Source organism: Trichomonas vaginalis, chromosome IV (assembly GCF_026262505.1).
Source record: "Trichomonas vaginalis G3 chromosome IV, whole genome shotgun sequence".
Taxonomy (NCBI): Eukaryota; Parabasalia; order Trichomonadida; family Trichomonadidae; genus Trichomonas; species Trichomonas vaginalis.
The window spans coordinates 8,208,050-8,231,864 of record NC_067206.1 but is presented as its reverse complement, the minus strand read 5'-3'; the positions used below and the strand labels follow the sequence as shown (position 1 = coordinate 8,231,864).

At 34.1% G+C, this 23,815-nt stretch overlaps 10 protein-coding genes across 10 annotated transcripts, besides 10 other annotated features; 5 read left to right on the top strand and 5 right to left on the bottom strand.

The window, feature by feature from the left end:
* Nucleotides 1–1,343: part of a mobile genetic element that runs on past the window's edge.
* Nucleotides 1–12,524: part of a mobile genetic element that runs on past the window's edge.
* On the bottom strand, nucleotides 2,944–3,495 carry TVAGG3_0051000 (integrase core domain containing protein family; the record flags this gene model as incomplete). The annotated part of the gene is made up of 1 exon (XM_051221039.1): nucleotides 2,944–3,495. One exon carries the CDS (start codon nucleotides 3,493–3,495, stop codon nucleotides 2,944–2,946), a length of 552 nt encoding a protein of 183 aa, XP_051106025.1.
* Nucleotides 6,515–7,119, bottom strand: TVAGG3_0050990 (organellar and viral DNA polymerase type B; the record flags this gene model as incomplete). Its single annotated transcript, XM_051221038.1, has 1 exon — nucleotides 6,515–7,119. A coding segment is annotated over one exon (605 nt), but the record flags the coding sequence as incomplete, so codon positions are not given.
* TVAGG3_0050980 (uncharacterized protein) lies at nucleotides 7,137–7,913 on the top strand (the record flags this gene model as incomplete). The annotated part of the gene is made up of 1 exon (XM_051221037.1): nucleotides 7,137–7,913. The coding sequence occupies one exon, from the start codon at nucleotides 7,137–7,139 to the stop codon at nucleotides 7,911–7,913; it is 777 nt and encodes a 258-aa protein (XP_051106023.1).
* On the bottom strand, nucleotides 9,706–10,135 carry TVAGG3_0050970 (uncharacterized protein; the record flags this gene model as incomplete). Its single annotated transcript, XM_051221036.1, has 1 exon — nucleotides 9,706–10,135. A coding segment is annotated over one exon (430 nt), but the record flags the coding sequence as incomplete, so codon positions are not given.
* Nucleotides 10,185–10,681, top strand: TVAGG3_0050960 (uncharacterized protein; the record flags this gene model as incomplete). The annotated part of the gene is made up of 1 exon (XM_051221035.1): nucleotides 10,185–10,681. A coding segment is annotated over one exon (497 nt), but the record flags the coding sequence as incomplete, so codon positions are not given.
* TVAGG3_0050950 (uncharacterized protein) lies at nucleotides 10,746–11,066 on the top strand (the record flags this gene model as incomplete). The annotated part of the gene is made up of 1 exon (XM_051221034.1): nucleotides 10,746–11,066. The coding sequence occupies one exon, from the start codon at nucleotides 10,746–10,748 to the stop codon at nucleotides 11,064–11,066; it is 321 nt and encodes a 106-aa protein (XP_051106020.1).
* Nucleotides 11,318–11,815, top strand: TVAGG3_0050940 (protein of unknown function, DUF4107 family; the record flags this gene model as incomplete). Its single annotated transcript, XM_051221033.1, has 1 exon — nucleotides 11,318–11,815. The coding sequence occupies one exon, from the start codon at nucleotides 11,318–11,320 to the stop codon at nucleotides 11,813–11,815; it is 498 nt and encodes a 165-aa protein (XP_051106019.1).
* On the top strand, nucleotides 12,005–12,325 carry TVAGG3_0050930 (uncharacterized protein; the record flags this gene model as incomplete). Its single annotated transcript, XM_001288693.1, has 1 exon — nucleotides 12,005–12,325. The coding sequence occupies one exon, from the start codon at nucleotides 12,005–12,007 to the stop codon at nucleotides 12,323–12,325; it is 321 nt and encodes a 106-aa protein (XP_001288694.1).
* Nucleotides 12,326–12,524: a terminal%2Cinverted (terminal inverted repeat of Maverick-1B transposon ID:TVAGG3_0050920).
* Nucleotides 12,525–12,658: 134 nt separating this feature from the next.
* Nucleotides 12,659–12,918: a mobile genetic element.
* A 330-nt stretch (nucleotides 12,919–13,248) lies between these two features.
* Nucleotides 13,249–13,322: a mobile genetic element.
* Nucleotides 13,323–13,355: 33 nt separating this feature from the next.
* Nucleotides 13,356–13,393: a mobile genetic element.
* Nucleotides 13,356–13,393: a terminal%2Cinverted (terminal inverted repeat of Banshee-A3 transposon ID:TVAGG3_0050890).
* Nucleotides 13,394–16,732: 3,339 nt separating this feature from the next.
* Nucleotides 16,733–23,815: part of a mobile genetic element that runs on past the window's edge.
* Nucleotides 16,938–17,263, bottom strand: TVAGG3_0050880 (uncharacterized protein; the record flags this gene model as incomplete). Its single annotated transcript, XM_001288436.2, has 1 exon — nucleotides 16,938–17,263. A coding segment is annotated over one exon (326 nt), but the record flags the coding sequence as incomplete, so codon positions are not given.
* Nucleotides 17,264–17,442: a terminal%2Cinverted (terminal inverted repeat of Maverick-1A/1C transposon ID:TVAGG3_0050850).
* TVAGG3_0050870 (uncharacterized protein) lies at nucleotides 21,082–21,192 on the bottom strand (the record flags this gene model as incomplete). Its single annotated transcript, XM_051221032.1, has 1 exon — nucleotides 21,082–21,192. A coding segment is annotated over one exon (111 nt), but the record flags the coding sequence as incomplete, so codon positions are not given.
* Nucleotides 23,761–23,815: part of a mobile genetic element that runs on past the window's edge.

Genomic DNA, 23,815 nt, shown 5'->3' with positions numbered 1-23,815 from the left:
TTCCAAGGATATTGGCGTTCAAGGATTTGGCAAGGTCCTTCCGAAGTCTCTCATTCGATGAGAGATTTCGGAAGAATCTTGCTTAAAGTACTCCAACTCTTGTTCTTTTGTTCCTAAATAGTGAGAAAAGTTATTTGACTACTTAAGGTAGAGATTATCCGAGTCCTCATTTGATGAGAGGCCTCGGATAATCTCTGCCTTAAAATTGTACACTTGTAGTCCATGAGAGTGTAAGTATACATTGATAGGACAGCTTTCTTCTGAAGTCTTAGATTTGATGAGAACCTCAGAAGAAAACTGTCCTATTTTATAGTAAAAGGAGTTTCAGGAGCTCCAAAGCTCCCTTTCGTAAGGATTAGGAGCTTTGGAGCTCCTGGTTCGTAGATGTGTTTCGCATCTTTCATCAGCAAAGGACATTTACCATCTGGGACTCTGTTGATGGAGACTCAGGAGCTCCAAAGCTCCCTTTAGTAAGGATTAGAAGTTTTGAAGCTCCTGGTTCGTAGACGTGTTTCGCATCTTTCATCAGAAGAGGCCCAAATGGTAAATAGCCTCTGCTGATGAGCTTCAGGAGCTCCAAGGCTCCCTCTCGTAACGATTAGGAGCTTTGTAGCTCCTGAAGGTAAGGTAGGATTGCTCTGATCTCTAATCAGTAGATGCCATGCCTCATTATGAACTCTACTGACAAGAGATCAAGAGCTCCAAGGACTCCCTTTTGAGTTAGTGGCGTTCTCACCATTTAGTAGGATTGCTGATCCTACTAATGAAGTGATCACTTAGTATACGTTTTGAATAAATTGAATTTTTTTAGAATTTAGTATTTTTTATAGACATCACATGTATATTATAAATACATAAATTATTCTTTAATTCAAAAAATTCAATTCGGTTTTGGGATGGGTATCCCAGCCCCAAGTATTCAATTTTATTCAATTTTTTAAGAATTTTGGGTTGGGATGCCCAGACCAAAACAAGCTTTATATTTTGATGTGTAGATACGTATGTGTGCATCATTGTTGTGTTATATATTATGTTTTTAATGAAAAAAAATCTGATTCAAAAAAAATTATCACTAATTAGTTGATAATATAAAGAAAAAATAGATAAATTGTATGTTTTGAGAGTATTTATCCACATTCACTCATATGAATTTCATTAAATAGTGTCTTTTTACTCCCAAATTTATTTTGAATTATTGAAATCAAAGAAAAAAAATTAGAAAAATTTCTCGAAATTTTTATTTTCAAAAAAAATTTGGATTTTATATTGAAAACTGACACTGGGAGGACGATAGGGCTGGGATTGGAGATACCCCGCTCACTTGGGAAAAATACGGATCTATAATCAGATAATAGGAAATCGTCAGCAGTTGGATAGTTTTTGTTCAGAAATGCTAACATGTCCATTTTATCTTCTGCTGGTTTTTCTGCTTCTTTCTTTAAGTCTGCATAGTCGTTTCTCATACGTTCTATCTCTTTGACGGAGTAGTTATATCTCCTCATTGCTGCTTTACATTTAGAACATTGCGGGTTCATTTTTGCGTTATACATTGAAATTTGTCCTGCAAGTACAACTATAGCGTCAATGGTTTTCTTAAATTCAAAAGTTGCTGGTTTTATTTGTTCGTTCCATATTTTACCTCTTCTATCTTTATCTCTTATCTGCCATACACATTCAGCAACTAACGAAACAAAGTTGTCGTAGGTCTTAAATTCTTCAGATTTATATATGTCAGAGATGTTCTTATATACCATGTCGCAATCTTTGTCCATAACCTTATGGTTGCAATGATATCCTAGAAACTCATAGTTTACCTTTCGTATGAACTTCTTTATTTCTACTGAGTCAGTTGGTTTCACTTCTATTTCATCGAATTCAGGAATAGTGAGCTTTTGTTGTTGGATTTCAGGCAATTTGGGTAAATGGTCGATGAGGTCCTGCATGTCGTAAAGATACTGTTCATTTTCTTCATCCTGTGCGGTACAGTCTAAATTACTTGTTAAAAGTTCTTGCTTTATCTTCTGGATTTCTGTTTCAAAAGTATATGAAGAAGGAATGAAGCTTTTCATCTCTACTAACATAGATGTTGGATTCATGACTAACGAGTTTGGTGCTGTTGTTTGAATTGTTGTTGTGCCGATTGTTGAAATCATATCTTTTATACAAAATAAAAAAAATAAAAAAAATAAAACTAACTTTATTTTTTATTTCGGGAAAATTCATGAAAATTCAAGAGGGTAGAAATGAGGGTAGAAATGAGGGTAGAAATGAGGTTAGATCTAACCATCTACCCTAAAATATATTTTTGGGTCCTTTACACTCATTACGAAGAAGTCTTGACAAAACATTTACGAAGAAGTCATGAAAATTCAAGAGGGTAGAAATGAGGGTAGAAATGAGGGTAGATCTAACCTCTTCACCTAAACATTATTTTTGGGTCCTTTACACTCATTACGAAGAAGTCTTGACAAAACATTTACGAAGAAGTCATGACAAATTCAAGAGGGTAGAAATGAGGGTAGAAATGAGGTTAGATCTAACCATCTACCCGACATTCTCGTCAAATACAAAAAAATGACACTTTTTCATTAGATAACTGTTATTTTTTGACGAAGTGAAGATTGACACTTCGTCAAAAAAATCCCTGAAATCATGTCTTTACATACAAAAAATACAAAATAAATAAAATAAAACTAACTTTATTTTTTATTTCGGGAAAATTCATGAAAATTCAAGAGGGTAGAAATGAGGGTAGAAATGAGGTTAGATCTAACCATCTACCCTAAACATTATTTTTGGTCATGGACTTCGTCCTCGCCGCTTCGGTCTGAAAGACCTCAGGACTCAAAGAGTCCGTTTGCGTCTTTATGTTAAAATAAATGGTACCATTAATGATATCATGACTGTTCTCATTCATGTCTGATTTACATCCAACGAAAAAGTTTAGAAGAATTTTCTTATTCTTTCTGGCATGTTTTTATCTTTCCAGTACTCCCGCTCTAATGGTCCCAGATGAGTTGGTTTAGATTCTCTCAAGTTCTTAGATGGTATAACATCTTCAACGCCTCCTTCATATCTTACTTTATAAGTGTCATCGTTTATGTTGTAGTCAAGTATTTCAATAACCACTCCTCGCTTTGCTTCGTCAATGGTTTCAGCAAGTTTGCCATTACTACTTTCGACTAATTTATGACGAGGGTAAAATGCTATGGAGTCGTCAGCAGCTTTTATAAGATATCCATTACCTTGCGTAGAGTCTACGATATAATAATTTCGACTTAACCTTAAACGTTTCTTTGTCAACGGTTTGTCGTCAAGAACTACACGAACTTTTGTTCCAGGAATGAGAGTAAATTGTGTTGAATTTCTGATATTTTGTGTTTGACTTCGTTTCTTTTGTATATACTTTTCTTCTTGTTGTTGTGTCATTGAATTTGGTGTATGTCCTGTTGTAGAATGTGTTGAGGAATTGTAAACTTCGATGAAATGTTTCATTGTTTCTTCGGTAAAGTCTCGCTCTTGATTTAAATCTCTGAGAGTCCTTATGAAGCGGTTAATGATACCGAGTATGTTATGGTTATGGTCTTCAGTAGTGTAGTGAGTTATGTTATGCTTAATGAGAAATTCTGTGATTTCGTTGCTGAGGTATGCACCGTCTTGGTCTGATGTTAAAATACTTGGGCTATGTTCTGCTACAAACTTTTGTAAAACTCTTAACACTTCATGAGTTCCTTTATTTCTCATTATATACGCAAAAGCTTTGCGAGTGTTAACATTAATGAAGATGAGGAATGGTTTATGTCCTCCTTTTCTGCTTTGAATGAGAGTGTCAAATTGGTATGCGTCAGGAGTGTTGGAGTAAATTGGTAAAAAGTAGTCGTAAGGATTTATTTTTGTTTGATGTACAACATTTTTGTCAAAGAACCTTTTCACTTCAGCTCTGTTAGTAAATCCCGAACTCTTTGCAGCTTCATTGAATTTCTTAAAAGACCTCCATGGATGTTGTTCGAATACTTCTTTCAAGCTCATTTATGTAAAGTTAAAGATTTTAACCAACTCGTATCCAAGCGTGCATTGTTATATAAGGAGGCATATAATCTTTTCCATTACCTGCTGGGTCTGTAATACCAGCTACAACATGTGTATGATTTCCTGCAGTTCCACAGAAAATACCTGTGCTAACATCTTTGGGGTCATCTGAGATATCATATCTATTCATTCCCTGTCTATTCGAACCCGCTGCAAGATTTATATAACCTCTTTTTGTTATTGAATGTGAATGGTTTCCTTCCACAGATGTTCTTCCACTGAACCTATGCATATGTGAAGGAAGGTTTTCAATACCTATTTTCTTTGAACCTCCCATCTTCATTGACTGCGTATTAGTGTAGAATGGAAAACTGTCAACTATTTCATACCATCTACCACCAAATAAAGTGTTTGGATTTATTGGATTCATAGACGTATAAACAGCTCCTATAGGATATATTAAATCATATATGCTCATAACTCTATAAACATATTCTAAAGAACTTATGTCATTAAATACCATTTGGAATGTATCTCCCGGATGAAATGTTGCATTTGTTCCACTTTTATAATGTAATGTTAGTTCAATAGAATTATCCAAGAAAAATTCAAAAGTATCTGGTTGAAGACCTCTAACAAATTCAAATGGAGTTGCTGGTTCACCATTTATAATTTCTGTTGTAAATGTCATTGTATCTGGTTTCGAAAATTTCTTTGTTAGTTCTGTATCCACATAAGTTTTGTCGGCTTTACTGTCTAACATTGCTGGTAGTTCATATGCTTCAAAGTTTCTGGCATGACCTTCGATATTCCTGCAACTCTTATCTAAATTGTTAAGAGTATCTTTTACGCTTGTACTCGGATTCTCTAAAGGTGCACTTGAACCCAAATCATAGTTCAATATATATGTCGTCTGCTCTAACAGTAGTGAAGGATTTAATGTGTATGATTTTTGTCGGCTTTACTGTCTAAAGAAGTTTGAAGTTCATTTATATCGGAGATATTGTGTTTATGAGATTTCAAAACTTTGTTCGTTGCGTCAAGTTCTGTTTTGTCAGCTTTACTTTTAATAGCATCTTCAAAAGTTATTTTTGACTTAACTCTCAAAGTAAATCTTGGTTCAACTAATACACCGTTAACAAAGAAGTATGAAGCATAAATTTCAGCGTTATAACCAAATGATTGTGGTGCTATACCTGTGTCATACTGTACAGTACAGTGTATGTCATAACCTTTAGCACGAATGAATTTATATCTTCTTTCATTAACATTTTTCGTATTCACTTTTTCACCCTGTGTTAAATATCCATGATAGTCCGTTATAATCTGTTCATCAGAACTTATATAATGAACATGGTTTTTGTCTGCTTTATTGTCTAAAGAAGTTTGAAGTTCATTTATATCGGAGATATTGTGTTTATGAGATTTCAAAACTTTGTTCGTTGCGTCAAGTTCATTTTTGTCCGCTTTACTATTTAATGTAGCTTGAAGTTCATTTATATCGGAGATATTGTGTTTATGTTCTTTATCTGCTTTTTCGGCTAATTTCTCTTCTATCTCATTTATTTCAAGTTCATGCCTACCACCACCTCCCGAAGAAGTATTTTTCTTCAGCTCTTGAAGAACGTCCACTTCGCCATCTTTGGTGTCAATAATGAGACTTTGAGTTAAAACCTTTCCTGTCTTAATGGATGTTTGTAAAACTTCTTCTTCACCGTGTTCGGGGTCATGGTCGTCGTCATATCTTGTGAAATCAGAGATGTTGTCATACATTAAGCATATCTGTCTCAAAAGTTCTGCTATTTGGAATTGGAACGAAAGATATACAGAACTTTCATCATCTCCTAAAGTCAAGTCTGCTTTCTTAAGTATTTCTTGAATGTATGCAATGAGAACAGAGTACCTTGGAAAATATTCGAACAATATTTCATTAGCTGTTGGTTTTGGTGGTTCTTCTGGAGTTTCTGTTGTTTCAGTTCCTTCTGGAGTTTCTGTTGGAGTTTCTGCATCTCTTGACTTCAATGCTCTTGCTCTCAAAGACCTAAATGTTAGAGCACCGGGTTTTACAAAGGACTTTATAAATGCTTTAATAGTTCCTGGTAAGTTATTGTTAGCATTAAGTAAGTTCCTTATGCTTCCATCATGTACGTCCATAGCACTATGTAAAAAATCTATACTTTTCTTGTAGTCAGCAATAGACTGACTGTGATTTTTTAAAGATTTGTCAATACCTTTAAGCCAATCTTCATGCATGTCTGATACTGAGCCAAGAATATCATTTGCTTCCTTTAGTGTATTTTGTGCTTTTCGTAAAGTATCCAATCCCGTACGTGCATTGTTTGCTATACGTCTTACAGTATCTATTTGACTCCTTGTTTCTTGCATCCAACCAGATAAAGTTTTAATAGTATCCGAACCATTTGAAATGAAGTTCAAAGCATTTTTAACATCATCTAAAGCTTCTTCACCAAGTACTGCCCATATCTTTCCGATTTGGTATTGAAGAACTCCATATGAAGCAGCTGTTAAACCAGTATTTATAAGGTCCCATATCCATGATTTAGCAGTTTTTCCATCCTTTCCATCCTTTCCATCCAAACCGTTTTCGCCTTGAGGTCCTTGTATTCCTTGAGGTCCTTGTATTCCTTGAGGTCCGGTGTCACCCTTCTCTCCTTTCAGTTCATCTTTATGTTCGTTATAATATTCTAATGTCATAAGGTGTACATCATTACTGCTACCAGCAACTCCTAATATTTGTTTCTCATTCATGACTAAATTCTTTAGGCATTTAATGTTGTCGTCAAATCGAAAGCTCTTTAACAATTCAATGAGAACATTCAGTACTTTCACTAATGAGGCATCTACTGTAGAATTTATATATTGCACCGTTCCATCATTTATGATAGGAACTTTACTTATTGTAATGAATGGGTCATAAGTGTTAAAAGTATCGAAATCAATGACTTTTTTAGTTTTTCCATCGTCAATGACTAAATCATTGCCTTCAATGGTTAAAGTTGAGTTTTCGTTTACTAGTTCATGTGCTCTTCTTGCTTCATTTGTTTCATACGCATATGCAGCAATAGTCATATTTTAATGAGAATAAAATGTTGTTCTATTTGCAAAGTACTGACCCAAACGAATACGGAACAGTAAAGCTACAAACAAACTTAGGTCTTCAGAATGAAGCGCTTGCTTTCAGAGTTGTTGACTTCAATACTATCGCAACTTTTGTCATAACAGATGAAACAGATTTCATGGAGTTTGAAATAGATGGAAAGAAGCATGAAATAAGATTTCACAATAATGTAGAATATAAGATGGAAACATTAGCTGGAGTGTTAAATGCGCTCATAAATACTACAATAAACAAGGAGAACGAAGAAAACTTAATGAATGTTAAACTTATTGCAGGAGTTTTGAAGTTCAGTTATGCGAAGGAGTTTAAGATAACACGAATGAGTCATAGAGTTCAATTGCTTCTGGGAGCATACCATATGACATTTCCTTTGAAAAGTATTGACAAAACGATTGAGATGAAATCTGTTCCATACGTATGTTATGGCAATTGTTTATACATTGAGTCAAAAATAGCTAATGTCACAGGTATTTCAGGAGTTAATAGTAAAGGTTCAGTAGAATATAAGTCTTTCTGTTATGAAGTAAATTCAATGTTCATTCCAAACGTTCCTGTCATAGCAACTCATTTAGGTAAATGGGTTCGCATTAGTCCTCATAATTTGAAAGACATGCAATTCAGACTAGTTGACTTTCAAGGAGAGCCTGTAGAACTGAAGGCACCAGTGCGAATGACTGTTGAAGTAGACTTTTTAGAAAATATTAAATGCAACAGCTTACAAGAGAACTCAGAGCTAAAAATATAAAGTATGAATGTTATGTATTAGGTCATGAACTTTGGTTGTTGCTGTTTGATGAAACAAATGAGTTAGTTATGTCAGTCAAGAGAACAGAAAAAGGCGTCAAAGGCGCCGAGCGCAAAGCGCTATATTGTGTTAGTGAGAACTGCACCAAGTCAATAAGATTAGGTTTGCATTATGAAGATGAGTTCGATACTGTTGAAGAAGTTTTGGATAGATATTACAAATTGCTAACTTGAAATTTTTTTGACTAACGGCGCAAAGCGCCAAGATGGGCTCAAAGAGCCCTCCTGACTGCTTTAATTTACTAAAACATATTTCAAACATAATTTATATTCTGTTGAAAGTTTTGTATACTCGTTCGAATATTTATACTTAAACTCAACTCCTGGAGTACCTGGTATTTCAATGATGCGGATGTTACCTATTTTCATGAATGGTGGCGTTTGACCACAGCATTCGATTTCAGGGTCGAGATAGTCAATGACACATTGTTTCCCTGTTATTCGTGATATAACATTTTCAAGGTCCTCCTTTGTTAGAATTATTTGGTTCTTGCTTATAAGATTTGTCAAAAGCTTCTTATCGTCTTTGAGTAAGATAGTTTGATATAACTGAAGAAGGTAATGGTCTACGTTATCTGAAGGATTTGTTTGAACATTTGTGTAAGGGTTGTCGTTGGCTTCTCTTGAAAGAATTTGGTCCAGTGGTGGATACTCTAACTTAACATCTGATGTAGCGTTAGCGTTTGAAGCTGAGTTTAAATTCACGGCGCCATGCGCCAAGATGGGCTCTTTGAGCCCTCCCGACTTAAGTTCTGGTTCTTTTTCTTTCAAACACTCCGAACTATAGTTCTTTATGACAATATTGTTTGTCGTTCGTGAGTCAACATTTGATGTTGGTTCAATTGGAACATTAACGGCACCAGCTAAGATGGATTTGCTTCTCATTTCATATAGAATAAAAACCTTTTATATGTATGAAATGAACAATATACTCGACAAGGGTTTGAATGTAAAGCTAACGAATGAAAATATTGTTGAATTCACTGAGACAGGTGCTGTGTATAAAGATGTAGAACTACTGAACAAAAGAGCTAAGGGAAGAAGCAGGAACATGAACAAAGGGTGGAAGCCTATAAAAATTTATGTCAATGATGGCTCAGGAGGTTCAAACATAAAGTATGCAGAAAGTTATAGAGTTTATGCGCTAAAAGGTGAAAAGCCTTCATTTAAGAACAGCTATTCTAACGCATATCCTCAAAAGTTAACGGATGGGGAAGTGGATGATATGAATGACAGCAAAAATATTAACAGAAATGGCGACAGAGATGCATGGAATTTGTTTACCATCAGTCAATTGAAGGTTAAACTTTAAAACAATGTTGGTCGTTCCCATGGAATATTTTTGACTTTAATGGTATTAGTCATGATATGAATCTCAAGGTATGAACGAGGAGAGATGAGAGACTTATATGCTTCCCAAATTTCTTCAAAAGGTAATGTTATACCTGACTGTTTCCAAATGAGTTCAATGTCATAACGTGAGAAACCTTGAAAGATAACGAAGTCAGTTATGAGACGTTTTATGTTTAAAGCAAGAAAACGCCATGTTTGCATAAGTATTGCTACAGTTAAGTGGTAATGTCTGACTTTAGTTATGATGTTAGCTAATGGTGAGTCTGGTTTTGACACTAAACCTTTTCCGGCGAAGTCGTCACAAACGAGCAGAGTGTTTGAAGGATACTTTTTGAAGGGGTATTTTGAAAGTTTTGACAGAATGTAGTTTGTCAGTCGTTTCATATCGTAAACTCCTGAGTACTGACGTAAGTGGTGTTTGTCAATAATTCTTTCCATCTCTTCTGAAGTCTTTTGCATTCCTGACTGTATAAATTCAACGATGGCATAATATTTCCTCTTACGTCGAATGTAACGTTGAAGAAATTCAATGAGTTCACTGTCTGGAACTTTAACGACAGAGGCTTGAACTTTTGACATAAATGTTTTCGCTGTTGAGTCCATAGAGTCTGAAGTTGCTGATATAATGATTTGGTCATAATATGAGTCATTTCCTAAACGTTCTGTTATGAGTATATGACGAATGAGGTTAAATGTCTTACCTGAACCCATCTTTCCACAATAGAAATAAACACCATTTGAACAGAACTCATAGTCCTTACTGAAAGGAAGAATGAGAGAAGAGTTAAGTTTGTCTGTAGTTTCATTCATGTCTTCATCTACGTCATGTATTAAATGCTTCATTTTATCTCCATTAAAAATGCAAGTCAGAAATATTCAGAACATAGCACCGAGTCTAACTGACAAGAGTATAAAGATATACTATGAACACGTTATGATGAAACCAACCAAAATTCAAGAAAGTCAGTATACTTATGAATATCCAAGACACTGGGTAGAGTATGTAGGAGGTGAGAAAGCTATTGAAATAAGACAAGTTAGAAGTATTCCAGCAGGAAGGACAATATTATTGAAGAACTTTAATGTTTTGAGATATAATGATGAGACAAAGAAGCAAGATAGTTTTCCTATTGCTGTGTATGTGAACCTAGACACAGGAGATGACATGAAAGTTTTTAACACAAAGCTTCAAACGGTAGTGAGAGAACAACTGACTGCGGAAGGGCATCCATTACCTTCAGAAGTTACCATAGCATATAATTTTGAAACAAACTCAATAGATTTTAAAGTCATCTCTGCAAAGAAGTCAGGTTTTACATTTAATGAAGCAGATGTATATTCGAATGAAAACTTCAAAGCTATTGCATGGTTAGATAATGACGATTGCTTTAAGAAAATATTTAAATTCAGTGACTCAAAGATGTCAATAGATGACCTTCGTGGAATGTTACCATCGACGTTTACAGTAGAAGGTTCAGCAGGATTGCTTACAAGATTGTCAATTGGTGGTATTTGGTCTCGTGAGAACATTGTTATAAAATCCAGTATAAGTGAATTTGCTGAAGAATCTATATTATGTCTTTCAAACTACATGTATTCGCCGCCGAAGCATTATAGTATAACAAACTTTGTCAGTAAGTTTAACATAAGACTTGTCGAACCTTCTTCAATGAAAGATGTTGTGCTACCTAAAGATGGAAAGGATGGACTCATTATTGAGATGATTTTAATTGCATATTAAATGAGCTTGTTCTTGAAGGTCATTCATGATGAAATAACTGTTGTAGAAGATGTTAGCAATTGTTCAGACATTTTGAAGCGTATAGATGATATAAGAAAGAAGTTAGATAGACCGCAAAGCGGTGAGGGCGAAGCCCGTGAGAATGTTTATGTTTCATTGACTTTCTCCAGTAAAGAGAACTTTTATGAGATAAATTGAAGAGAGATGATTTTAATATGGTGTAAATGGTAGCTTGGGCAGCTTTAGGCGCAATGGGAACAAAAGCATTAGCATTTGGAGCAAAAGCACTTGGGGCTTATGACGCAGTAAATAAAATGAGTGGAGGAAGAGTTTCGAAGACATTAGATGCAAATAAAGGAAAGATTGGAGGCTGGGTTGCAAAGAAGTTAAGATTAAATAAAATAGGGCTCATAAATAAAGCATCCAATTTGGTTGCGACTGAGTCAGAAAATGCTTTAGGAAAGGACGATGAGTTTGCAAAACATGCAAAAGACTTTAATGACCAGATGAAAGGTGAAACAATGCATTTAAATAGAGTCGATGGAACTAAAGAAAATGTTTCTTCTCCACCAGTAGTTCTTCCGTATGGTCCCTATGGAATGTATGGAAACCCTTACGAAAGACCATTTGACCCATTGACTGGTGGAAGTAACTGGTATCATTACGGACGAAGAAGAAAGACAGTTAAGCTGGAGACAGACGTGAAGAAAGCAACTAAAAAGAAACCAAGGAAGAGAGTTATAAAGTAATGAATTCAACGACCCAAAGGGTCAGCCGCTTTGCGGCTAGGGTGAAAAAACAGGTGAAAAAAGAGGTGAGATCTCACCACTTCACCTAAATTTATTTTTGTGCTATGTTTTCATACGTGTGAGGGTGGTGATATCATTAATTTTTAAGTTTATTTTATTATTTTACTGAAAATTTTTATTTGGATGTAAATGACGAAAACTATTGAGATAACAAACTACAACGGTCATGAGTTCAAGAATTTGTTCTTCGTTCCTCGTGAAAATACATTCTATCAGATACGAGGGAGAAAGGGTAAAGTTAGTTTGAGCGTTTATGAAGGAATGAAGAATGGAAAGTTTATACAAGCATACGATACAAACGGTAAACGTGTTTCATTAGCTTTGTCAAAACTTACTAACATTCATTTTGACAGTGATTTTGACCTATATGAAGAAGAAAGTGAGTCAGAAGATTATGAGCTGTTATGTGAAGCACAGCAATGGGAGGAGTTGCAATACTTTTGTAAGTGAGAACGTTTATTTTTTACATTAGTGAAGTCGTTTGTGAAAACGTTTATTTTTTCATTAGTGAGGTGAAGTGGTTGGCGGCTTTATAAATATTTAAGGTTAAGTTGGTGTTTGTGTTTGTGTTGTAAAATATACATTAACGGTTTCGTAAAGTGTCAAAACCGCTAAGTTGTGTACGGAGGCGCGCAGTGCCACAGTACACGACTTAGGTATACTAACTATCAATTCGCAAAGTTGTTCCGAATTCTTCCAAAATGGAAGGACCCGAAACAACTTTGCTTGTTAACGATACAGACGCATTACTTTGCATTGATACTGTGCTGAGTTGTGTAGAAAGTTTGATTAGAGTTGTTTTGTTCTGGTATCTCTCATCTTCTGATGAGAGAAATCAAAGCAACACAACTCTAATGAGTTTGTTTTCACTCATTTGTATGTAGGTTTTTAGTTCGATTGGAGCTGCTTCATAATGAGATCTCTCATCAATTGATGAGGGAGATCATAACAAAGCAGCTCTAATGTATATGCTCGTATTAACCGGGTTGTAATGCGTTGTAACGTCAGCTTGTAGTTCGTTTGGGGCCACTTCACATTGAGATGAAAAGAAATGATTAAAGGACTCTGAAAGGCTTTGGCCGTTGATGTTGTAATCGCATTACTTGGAACTAGCTGGATGCTAAGCTGTGTAGAATGTTCGATTAGAGCTGTTTTGATATGATTTTTCTCATCATAAGATTGGAGGAATCATAGCAAAACAACTCTAATGGGTTTACCATCATCTACTTGTATGTAGATGTTTGGGAAATTGTCTTGTTAATCGATTTTCGAGATGACTTTCAAATGCTATAATCAAATGACAAACAAGTCTAAGATTTCTCGACAATACATCAAATCATGATGTTTGTAAGTGCGATGAGATTAGAGTTTTTGAAGGAATGACAAGAGAAGTAGGGAAGCTCGGCATTCGCCGAGCAAATTAAAAATTAACGTATGGATTAAATTTTAAGAGGAATTCAATTTTAATTACAGGTTGTTCTGTTGTAAACAGAAATTCATCAAAAGTGACACCTCAGAAAAGCTAAAATATTGAATTTTTGGAACTTTTGATAGAGCACGTTTTTAAATATTAATTAAAGTAAATGTATATTTTGTAAAGATTCTTTTTAATAAAAAAATAAAATTTTGAAGAAGAACACAAAATCTTCTGAAAAATAATATCACATAAACTCATATTATTTTCTAATATATAACTATTTTATATAAAAATCAAATTCAATGATCTTAAAAGCGAAGGATAAACCTCAAAATTTACGAATATAATGAGTGGGAATATAATGCTTATCTATCATAAAACCATATGAAATATCAATTTTTGCTTTACGCCTAATTTTTGACGACAATTAGCAAAAAATGTTAAATGTTAACACTCAGTCCATTTGAATATGAAAAAGAAAATTGACTTTGATTAAATGTTTTTATTTATCATGCAATTCTTCTTGCGACCAAAGATTTGAATAAAACTTCAAAAAATAAGATAGCTTAAAAAATAATATACGGTAGTGTTTACTAATATATGAATAGTATATAAATTCTATTAAAATGGATTTAATCCAAAAAAATATATAAAATTTGATCATAAATAAAATCGTTTAAAATTACTTCTTCATTTAAATTATAACAATTATTTTTGGTTTTATATTTTTTTGGATCAAATCCATTTTAATAGAATTTATATACTATTCATCTATTAGTAAACACTACCGTATATTATTTTTTAAGCTATCTTATTTTTTGAAGTTTTATTCAAATCTTTGGTCGCAAGAAGAATTGCATGATAAATAAAAACATTTAATCAAAGTCAATTTTCTTTTTCATATTCAAATGGACTGAGTGTTAACATTTAACATTTTTTGCTAATTGTCGTCAAAAATTAGGCGTAAAGCAAAAATTGATATTTCATATGGTTTTATGATAGATAAGCATTATATTCCCACTCATTATATTCGTAAATTTTGAGGTTTATCCTTCGCTTTTAAGATCATTGAATTTGATTTTTATATAAAATAGTTATATATTAGAAAATAATATGAGTTTATGTGATATTATTTTTCAGAAGATTTCATTCTATATGCCTATGAAAAGTACTCTCAAAACTAACTTTTTCCTAATTATAATTAAATCTAGAATATTGTATTATGCTTAGTATTATTTCATTTTTCTCATTCAATTTAGAATTTACAATCGCTGAATTTGTTTGCCTTCTTGGCAAAATTTGATGGTAAAATGACATTTTCTGGGAATAATTGAGCAATATGGCTTTCTTCATATAATGGATCATTTTCAAGAGGATCAGATTTGTCATTATGAGGATCTAAATCGTTTAATCCTTTCTTGCGTGATTTTTTTTGGTTGGGTTGTCAAAAACATCTTTTTTGACAGATAAACGTGAAAAAATACTATAACCTGAAATTGGATTTGATATATGTGTTGACATTAAAATTTTTGAGTGAAATTGATTAATTTCATTCACCCAACTAAGCAATACATCAACGCTGGAATTACTATTATATCTAAATCCACATTTGGATAACAAAGCATGTGCATATTCTTTGCACATTTCATATTGACGTGAATCTTGACGCATTGTGTAAATGTCTTCAAATGTAATACCAGCTTGATAGTCACGTGAATGGGTTTTCCAGTCAATATCGTATTTTTTATGAATTTTGAGTGTTAAATTACATTCTGCAATAGATGTTTCGGTTGTTGACAAATCATACTTAAAATGAGCCATGACGCGAAGTAAACCATTCAAATGTCCTTCCGTCATGGTTGTCAAATGAGAAAAATTGAAAAATGTTGAATTAATACTGAAAAAATATTGGAAACAAATGATTGTTGCTGTAAGATGCTTTACAACTTCCCAAGTTCCCATATAATAGACCGGATAAATGTTTCCGTCTATTTTGACAACACCAAGATTTGTCTTAATGTGACGGTCTCTCATTTGAATGCAATGATGTACCAAGAGCAGATATGCAAACCACATCATTTGACATCTTGTGTCAGCATTAAATGCCTCATTTCGTATGCTTTCATACCAGAATGCAAGTGGAGCTATGAATAATGCTTCATTATAATAGTTTTTTTCTAGAAGCGCCTTTACAGCTCTAATTGAAAATATTGTGATCGGATATTTATCTTTTATCCTTCCCAGAGGTGAAGTATCATTAAGAGCATCACCTAATTCAATTGCATCTCTGATCTTGTTAACATCAACAATTGTATTCAGATCAGATGGATGAACTAAAAGCTTAAGTGTTGCATCGAGTAATCTGGTACGTTCAAGTTTTGACATATGTATGAGATCATTAATCCATACAACTTGATCTCCTTTCTTTAAGATAGCAGTAGCTCTTTTAAATATTTCTTCGGGATCATTACCTTGCAAAATTTCATTAATAAATTCATCTTGATGCTTATCATATCCGGGATCTCCATCAGTAATGATGACTCTAACTCTTAAGTGCTTTCGTATTTCTTCGATTGCTGCATCAATTTCATGGATAATTCCACATGCAAACCCATTGGCATGTTCTATAACATGTAATATAACATTTGGCGCATCAAAATTTAGGGGCATACCAAGAAATATGAATAAGTATTTGATTTCTTCTCCATTTTCATCAACAGGACCTTTTTGGTCTTTAGAGGACCGGGTAGAGAGTGCAACTGCATCTATTGCTATTGCCCATTCATATTCAGGTGTATTTTCTACGTGATAGTTCATGCTTTCTAACATTCGCGGAATGAGCTCAGCATGTTTAACAAACTGTTTCATATTCATTATGTCTTCATGAAACCTATTGTACAATGTTACAGGCGTAGGAAAGGTAAACAAAATTCCAAGAGAACATCATATGCTGCTGGTGATTTGCTATGTATTAAGAATGCCAAATCTACCAATTCACTTTCACCTCCATATCTATAACCTCTTTTATCTTTTCTACAAATGTTTTCCATAATAGTATGTATAATATTTCTTGTAAATTCAGGAACATGTTCCGGAAATTCTGTATTCCAGTAAGTTCTGTCTTGGTGATCATCGTTGTCTTCTTCTATTTCCTTTGTTTTTCTTCCAATATTCTTATTCAACAGACTTCTGCGCATTTCATCCTTTATTGCGTCTAAGTCTTCTAGGTAGGCTTTATACATATGCATTTTTCCGGTTCCTGTATACGGGAATACCTGAACATCAGTTTCAAATGATCTTTTGTAAATTTGTTTTCGAATATCTTGATTAAATTTAACTCAAAACGTTTCTCGGTCTCCTTTTATTTCAATTTCAAGTTCTTCAATCTTCTTTTTAAGTTCGTTGATGTCTGAGAGAGGAATATAGAATCGAACATTCATAGTTAGTATACATATCTTGGGTACGGAGGCACTGCGCGCCTCCTTACCCATTATATGTGAATTTGATACTTTACAAAACCGCTAACGTATATTTTACAACACAAACGCAATATTAATTTAACCTTAAATATTTACAAAGCCGCCAACCACTTCACCTCACTAACGTTTTCACTAACGACTTTACTACTGTAAAAAATAAAAGTTCTCATTTACAAAGTATTGCAACTCTTCCCATTGCTTTGCTTCACACAACAGTTCATATTTTTCACTATCGCTGCTGTCACTCAAATCGTCAGAGTCAAAGTCACTGTCAAAATAAATGTTAGTAAGTTTTGACAAAGCTAATGAAACACGCTTACCGTTTGTATCTATTGCTTTTATATATCTCCCATTATGTTTGTTGTCGTAAACGCTCAAACTAACTTTACCCTTTCTCCCTCGTATCTGATAGAATGTATTTTCACGAGGAACGAAGAACAAGTTCTTGAACTCATGACCGTTGTAGTTTGTTATCTCAATAGTTTTCGTCATTTATATAAAAATAAAATAAAAATAAAATAAAAAATAAACTTAAAAATAAATGATATCACCACCCTCACACGTATGAAAACATAGCACAAAAATAAATTTAGGGTAGATGGGTATATCTAACCCGATTTCTAACCTCATTTCTACCCTGTTGAATTCATTGCTTTATAACTCTCTTCCTTTCTCCAACTCTTCTAGCTTCTTCTTAAGTTCAGCAATGTTGTCTTCATGAAGTTTAATCTTTCTCAAAATTCCTTCTTTATCTAATGGTTGCTTTATCTTTCTAAACTGAACTCTACCATCCTTCATAGTATGAATGTAAAAACCTTCTGGAATAGTTCCTGATTTAATGTATTCTACCAAAAACTTTTGTTTCATTGCTTCAGTGACTTTAGTCGTCATTTCAATCAAATAAAAATTTTAATATTAAATAAAAATAACGTTATTTTTTCAGTAAGGAAACGCAGGAGTTTTACGATTTATTTGAGGAGTAGGTTCTAGTTTAAATGTTGGAGTCGGTTTAGGAGTTGACTTTTGAACAGGAGTTTGTACTTCCATAGGTTCAGGAGTCATTGAAGGTTTTGCTTGTGAAGGTGTTGGAGTTTGTTTAACTTCAGCTACTTCAGTATTATTTACAACATTTGCTTTATTTCTTTTCAACATCATAACTGCTCCTGCTGTAGCTATCAAACCTAGTGGGAGACCATATCTTATATAAGGACTTGACCAAATGCTATTTTTGACAGGAGCTGGTGGAACACCTAACCTTGGTGAGACTGCTCTTTGCCATTGTGCAGCTCGTAAGAAATATTCAATAGGTGCTCCATAATCGTTTGGTAAAGTTTGTTTCATAGATGGTGAAGGTTCGCGAGAGCTTGATGAAGAACTCATTTATAGCTTTAAAAATAAACGTTCATCCTTTATTCCTCACTGTCGTCCGCGGCTAAGTTATAGTCATCTAATCTTATTATTGGGATGCCATTAGCACGCACCTGAATGGCAAAGCAACAATCCCTCATAAATCCAATAAGTGGCTTTGGTACATTTTCAGTTGCTAGTTCAATAGGTCCTTTAACAGACAATTTGTATGTTATTGGAGCTGTTGAAGTTTGACCTTGCTGGAAGCAAAAGTCCACTTCTGTTGGAAAACCACATAAGAAATGTGTGTTGTCATAGCTATCCCATTTATGTTCCACACTACCATCATCCACCAATGACCTCATAACATCTTCATTAAATCCTATCATATCATTGTTTGTATTGCAAGCGTTCGCAACCATTTCATAAAATACAGGTCCATATGATTTTTCAGGTTCTGCAGGCATATTTCCATAAGCTCCCATGGAAAGCTGAAGATATTTAAACTTAGGGTTCTCAAAATTAACATAATTATAGATCCAAGGTGATGTGATTTTTGCATCCCTGGGATGGATGATACACCCAAAGTGTCACCTTTTTTGGGATAACATGAATTTTCAATATCATGAGAGTTCTGCAAACCATATGCACAATATCTATTCAGCCTGACTTCTTGTATATATGAGTTAGACTTCTTAAATATTGTGCTTGGGGCGATATAAGCATTTCCGAGATTACCATCGTGCTCTATAGTATGCTACTTCTCCCTGGTTCTAGCTCAGTTCCAAGGATATTGGCGTTCAAGGATTTGGCAAGGTCCTTCCGAAGTCTCTCATTCGATGAGAGATTTCGGAAGAATCTTGCCTTAAAGTACTCCAACTCTTGTTCTTTTGTTCCTAAATAGTGAGAAAAGTTATTTGACTACTTAAGGTAGAGATTATCCGAGGTCCCTCATTTGATGAGAGGCCTCGGATAATCTCTGCCTTAAAATTGTACACTTGTAGTCCATGAGAGTGTAAGTATACATTGATAGGACAGCTTTCTTCTGAAGTCTTAGATTTGATGAGAACCTCAGAAGAAAACTGTCCTATTTTATAGTAAAAGGAGTTTCAGGAGCTCCAAAGCTCCCTTTTGTAAGGATTAGGAGCTTTGGAGCTCCTGGTTCGTAGATGTGTTTCGCATCTTTCATCAGCAAAGGACATTTACCATCTGGGACTCTGTTGATGGAGACTCAGGAGCTCCAAAGCTCCCTTTAGTAAGGGTTAGAAGCTTTGAAGCTCCTGGTTCGTAGACGTGTTTCGCATCTTTCATCAGCAAAGGACATTTACCATCTGGGACTCTGTTGATGGAGACTCAGGAGCTCCAAAGCTCCCTTTAGTAAGGATTAGAAGTTTTGAAGCTCCTGGTTCGTAGACGTGTTTCGCATCTTTCATCAGAAGAGGCCCAAATGGTAAATAGCCTCTGCTGATGAGCTTCAGGAGCTCCAAGGCTCCCTCTCGTAACGATTAGGAGCTTTGTAGCTCCTGAAGGTAAGGTAGGATTGCTCTGATCTCTAATCAGTAGATGCCATGCCTCATTATGAACTCTACTGACAAGAGATCAAGAGCTCCAAGGACTCCCTTTTGAGTTAGTGGCGTTCTCACCATTTAGTAGGATTGCTGATCCTACTAATGAAGTGATCACTTAGTATACGTTTTTGAATAAATTGAATTTTTTTAGAATTTAGTATTTTTTATAGACATCACATGTATATATATAAATACATAAATATATTCTTTAATTCAAAAAATTCAATTCGGTTTGGGATGGGTTATCCCAGCCCCAAGTATTCAATTTTATTCAATTTTTTAAGAATTTTGGGTTGGGATGCCCAGACCAAAACAAGCTTTATATTTTGATGTGTAGATACGTATGTGTGCATCATTGTTGTGTTATATATATTATGTTTTTAATGAAAAAAAAATCTGATTCAAAAAAAATTATCATCACTAATTAGTTGATAATATAAAGAAAAAATAATAAATTGTATGTTTTTGAGAGTATTTATCCACATTCACTCATATGAATTTCATTAAATAGTGTCTTTTTACTCCCAAATTTATTTTGAATTATTGAAATCAAAGAAAAAAAATCAGAAAAATTTCTCGAAATTTTTATTTTCAAAAAAAATTTGGATTTTATATTGAAAACTGACACTGGGAGGACGATAGGGCTGGGATTGGAGATACCCCCCTCACTTGGGAAAAATACGGATCTATAAACATAATAGTTGTCTTTCTTTCTAAATAGTGCCCAAATACTTTTAACATTAATAGGCGTATAAGCTGCTGTAAATGTTGCACTTGAACTATCTGTATTCTTTGAGAATGAACCGTCCATAGGAATCCAATCCATAACTTTAACAGGAAAACATAAAGCCTCGTTTGTATAATGTTCTACAAGTTCTGTATAAATGTTAGGGTCTAAAGAGAATGACTTTGGATGAATAAAACATTCATTAAAATCCATCTTTGTTCGAAATAGTTGCTTGGTTACAGTTGTAATAGTAACTGTTCCACTAGCTTCTACTGCCTTCGTTATCATAGTGAATGGTTCATTCCATGGAACAAATTTATTTGTCGGTGGATTTGAATCTGAAGCAAATGCAACTTTAAGAGTTGGATTGAAAGCAATGATATCATTTACAGATATAGATGTGCATTGTAAGGCGTCGCTACTGAACTTTACTTTAAGCTGAATGTTTCCTGCAAAAGCTGGAATAAATCGAATAGCTTCTAATGGAAGGAATCTTCTAACAGGAATTCTTAAACGAAGCTTAAAATCAAATGATTTTCCTGCTGTAATTGGACCACTAACAATTTGTCCTGTTCTGTATGTTCCCGAATGACTCCATACATCTTCATGTCGAGTCTTTGAGAAAACATCTACTTTCTTTATTTGTTCGGCAGTTTGTGAGTTTGAAGTTATATATGCTTCTTCTCTTGCGTTGTCTTGAGAATATACGATACGACCATTTGCAAGGATTTGATATCCAGCAACTGCATAGAAAGCGTCATCGAAACCAATCCAAAATCCTGGTGGGTTTGTTTTATCGGAACCTGAACCAATTTCTTTATCTACAATAAATTGACCTTCCATTTTATATGTAATGAATGTATTGTAAAGGTCCAACATATTTTCACCAGGAGGTGAGAGATTGAATGTTACCCATGTGTTATCTTTAGCAGTTCCAGGTTGTGATGGAATCTTTGCGTCAGAATATTTTCTATTAGTGTCACCAATTTGAACTGCATTGTCTATGATATCGAAATATGAGCGAATCTGATGAATATGCTCTGCTGGAGTAAATTCGTTTAACTGTTCGTTCTGCATGTCTTTGATTCGGATAAAAATATCTCTTTACTTCATTATTCTCACTCTTCTTCTTGGCATTCGTGGTGGAAGTTGTTTCTTGACATTTTCAATGAACTGTACATTTTCTTTTGTCTCAACTTCTTTCACTGGTGGGTCAGGGTTCTTTGACTCGGTTTGTTTTTCAATGAAATTCACGAACTTTGCAATAAGCTCTTGGTTCGTTATTGAAAGTACATCTGGCTTCTTTTCTTCTTGTTCTTTTGGTGGCTCAGTTTGAACAGAATGTTTTATATGGGCTTCGTGGGCTTCGCCCTCGGTGCCATGCACCTTAATGTTGTCGCTCTCTGTATTCGCTAATGGAACCTTTCTTTTCCTAACATATATTTTACCATCTTTACTCTGACTTACATAATAGAAAGGATGTTGTATTCCTCTTGCGTCATTTAATATAATAGACTCTCGCTCTGATTTTGACAAGCTCATTTTACATCGGTTAAAGTTTTAATTTTGTTTTTTATCTGCAGTCAAATGACTCAGACAAGCCCCACGGACAAGACCCAAGGGGTCATAGATGTTGAAGCATTGAAGAAAGAAATTCGTGAGCAAATTTTATCCGAACTGAAGGAACAAAAACAAGAACAAAAGCCAGAGAGACCAAAGAGAAAACTTAGTGAAAAACAACTTGCTGCATTAGCTGCTGGAAGACAGAAGAACCCAAGACTACTGGCGAAAAAAGCTAGAGAAGAAGCTGAAGCAAAAGCTAAAGAAGCTGAAGCAAAGAAAGAGTAAATGGTTTATTTTTATCGGAACTAAATGTATAGACAAATACCTTTATCTGTTGCGTTCAGTAGTGAAAACCCTGACGTCAAAATAAAGGGGAACAGAGTAACGTTTAAGTTTCCAACAGACTGGATTGTGAACATAAATGAAGAGAAGTACATTGGCATAACATCTATGTATATAACACGTGCTTTCAGAAAGGTTGACTTTATACTTCAAGTCGAGATAGAAAATGACGAACAGTCTTTAAGCGCCCAAAACATTCACATATACAAATACTTTAAAGACGATACAACATTGCAACAATGTATGATTTCATTTAATGAAATGTCCGAGAAAAAGTTTAACATTGAAGTACAAACTTTACAGCCTTTACGTGAGTTTCTTGCACAACTGAAAGAAGAAGGTAGTCAGCCACAACTTATAGACTTTCATTATGAATTTAATGAAAATGAAGATGGAACTCATGACTGTCAGTTTGTTTATATATTCACCATTCAATGAAGTAGCTAAAAAGAAAGAAAATCCATTACGTATAAGATTTCAAATCTCTGAACCAAGTGATGATTTCAAAAATGTTTTCAATTATGATGCAATGCTTCCGAGGAAAAATGATTTTTCCGAAATTAGATTTCCAGGTATTTGGGATAGAAAACAAGCAATATTATATTCAAACCTAAGTAAAGGAGTTGAAAATGAGTTCATTGGTCATACAAGAAATTCACCATTACCAAATCCTAAATATTACAAACTAACTGGTTTCAATCGTGAGTTTTGGATAGACATGTACTCAACTCATGACCATAAAGCACCAGTGTTCTTGCCTCCAGATAGAAAAGATTGTTTATACATTGAAGCTCAACTCTTAAACTCTACCATAGCAATATTATAAAATCTGAGCTAGTTTTATTTTTTCTGAAAATTTTTATTTGAGTGAAAGGCATGGAAGGTGAAGACGTTTGGGAAACACTTGTTGCTGACAACGACTATGAAATTAACACAGAATATCCACACAATATTAGGAAAAAATCTACAGGAAAAATTGTGAGTGAATGGATGAGCGATGGATATTATAGGTTATGTTTAAACGGTCAAAAATACTTCAAGCACAAACTTATAGCAGAACAATTCATACTTAACCCAGACAACTTACCTCAAGTAGACCATATAAATCATATACGAACAGACAATAGAATAGAAAATTTAAGATATGTAACATCACAACAAAACAATAAAAACAGATGTAAAGCAAATGGTATAAATTATAACTATGTAGATGAAATTGGTGAAAACTCCATTGAAGTTAAAACATATGGAAAACATGAGTTCGATGATTTATACTATGACCCAGAACAAGACCTCTTCTATTTCTTTAATGGAATTCGCTATAGAGAGCTTCATGTAATGGAAAACAATAAATGTGGAACTCTGTATGTAAATGCATGGACTGTAAAAGGAAAACTTACAAAAATTTCATACAGTGCATTCAAACGTCAATATAATCTTATATGACCTCACTGCTGACAAAAATAAATGACCTCATTATTTTTCTCATTCATGTTC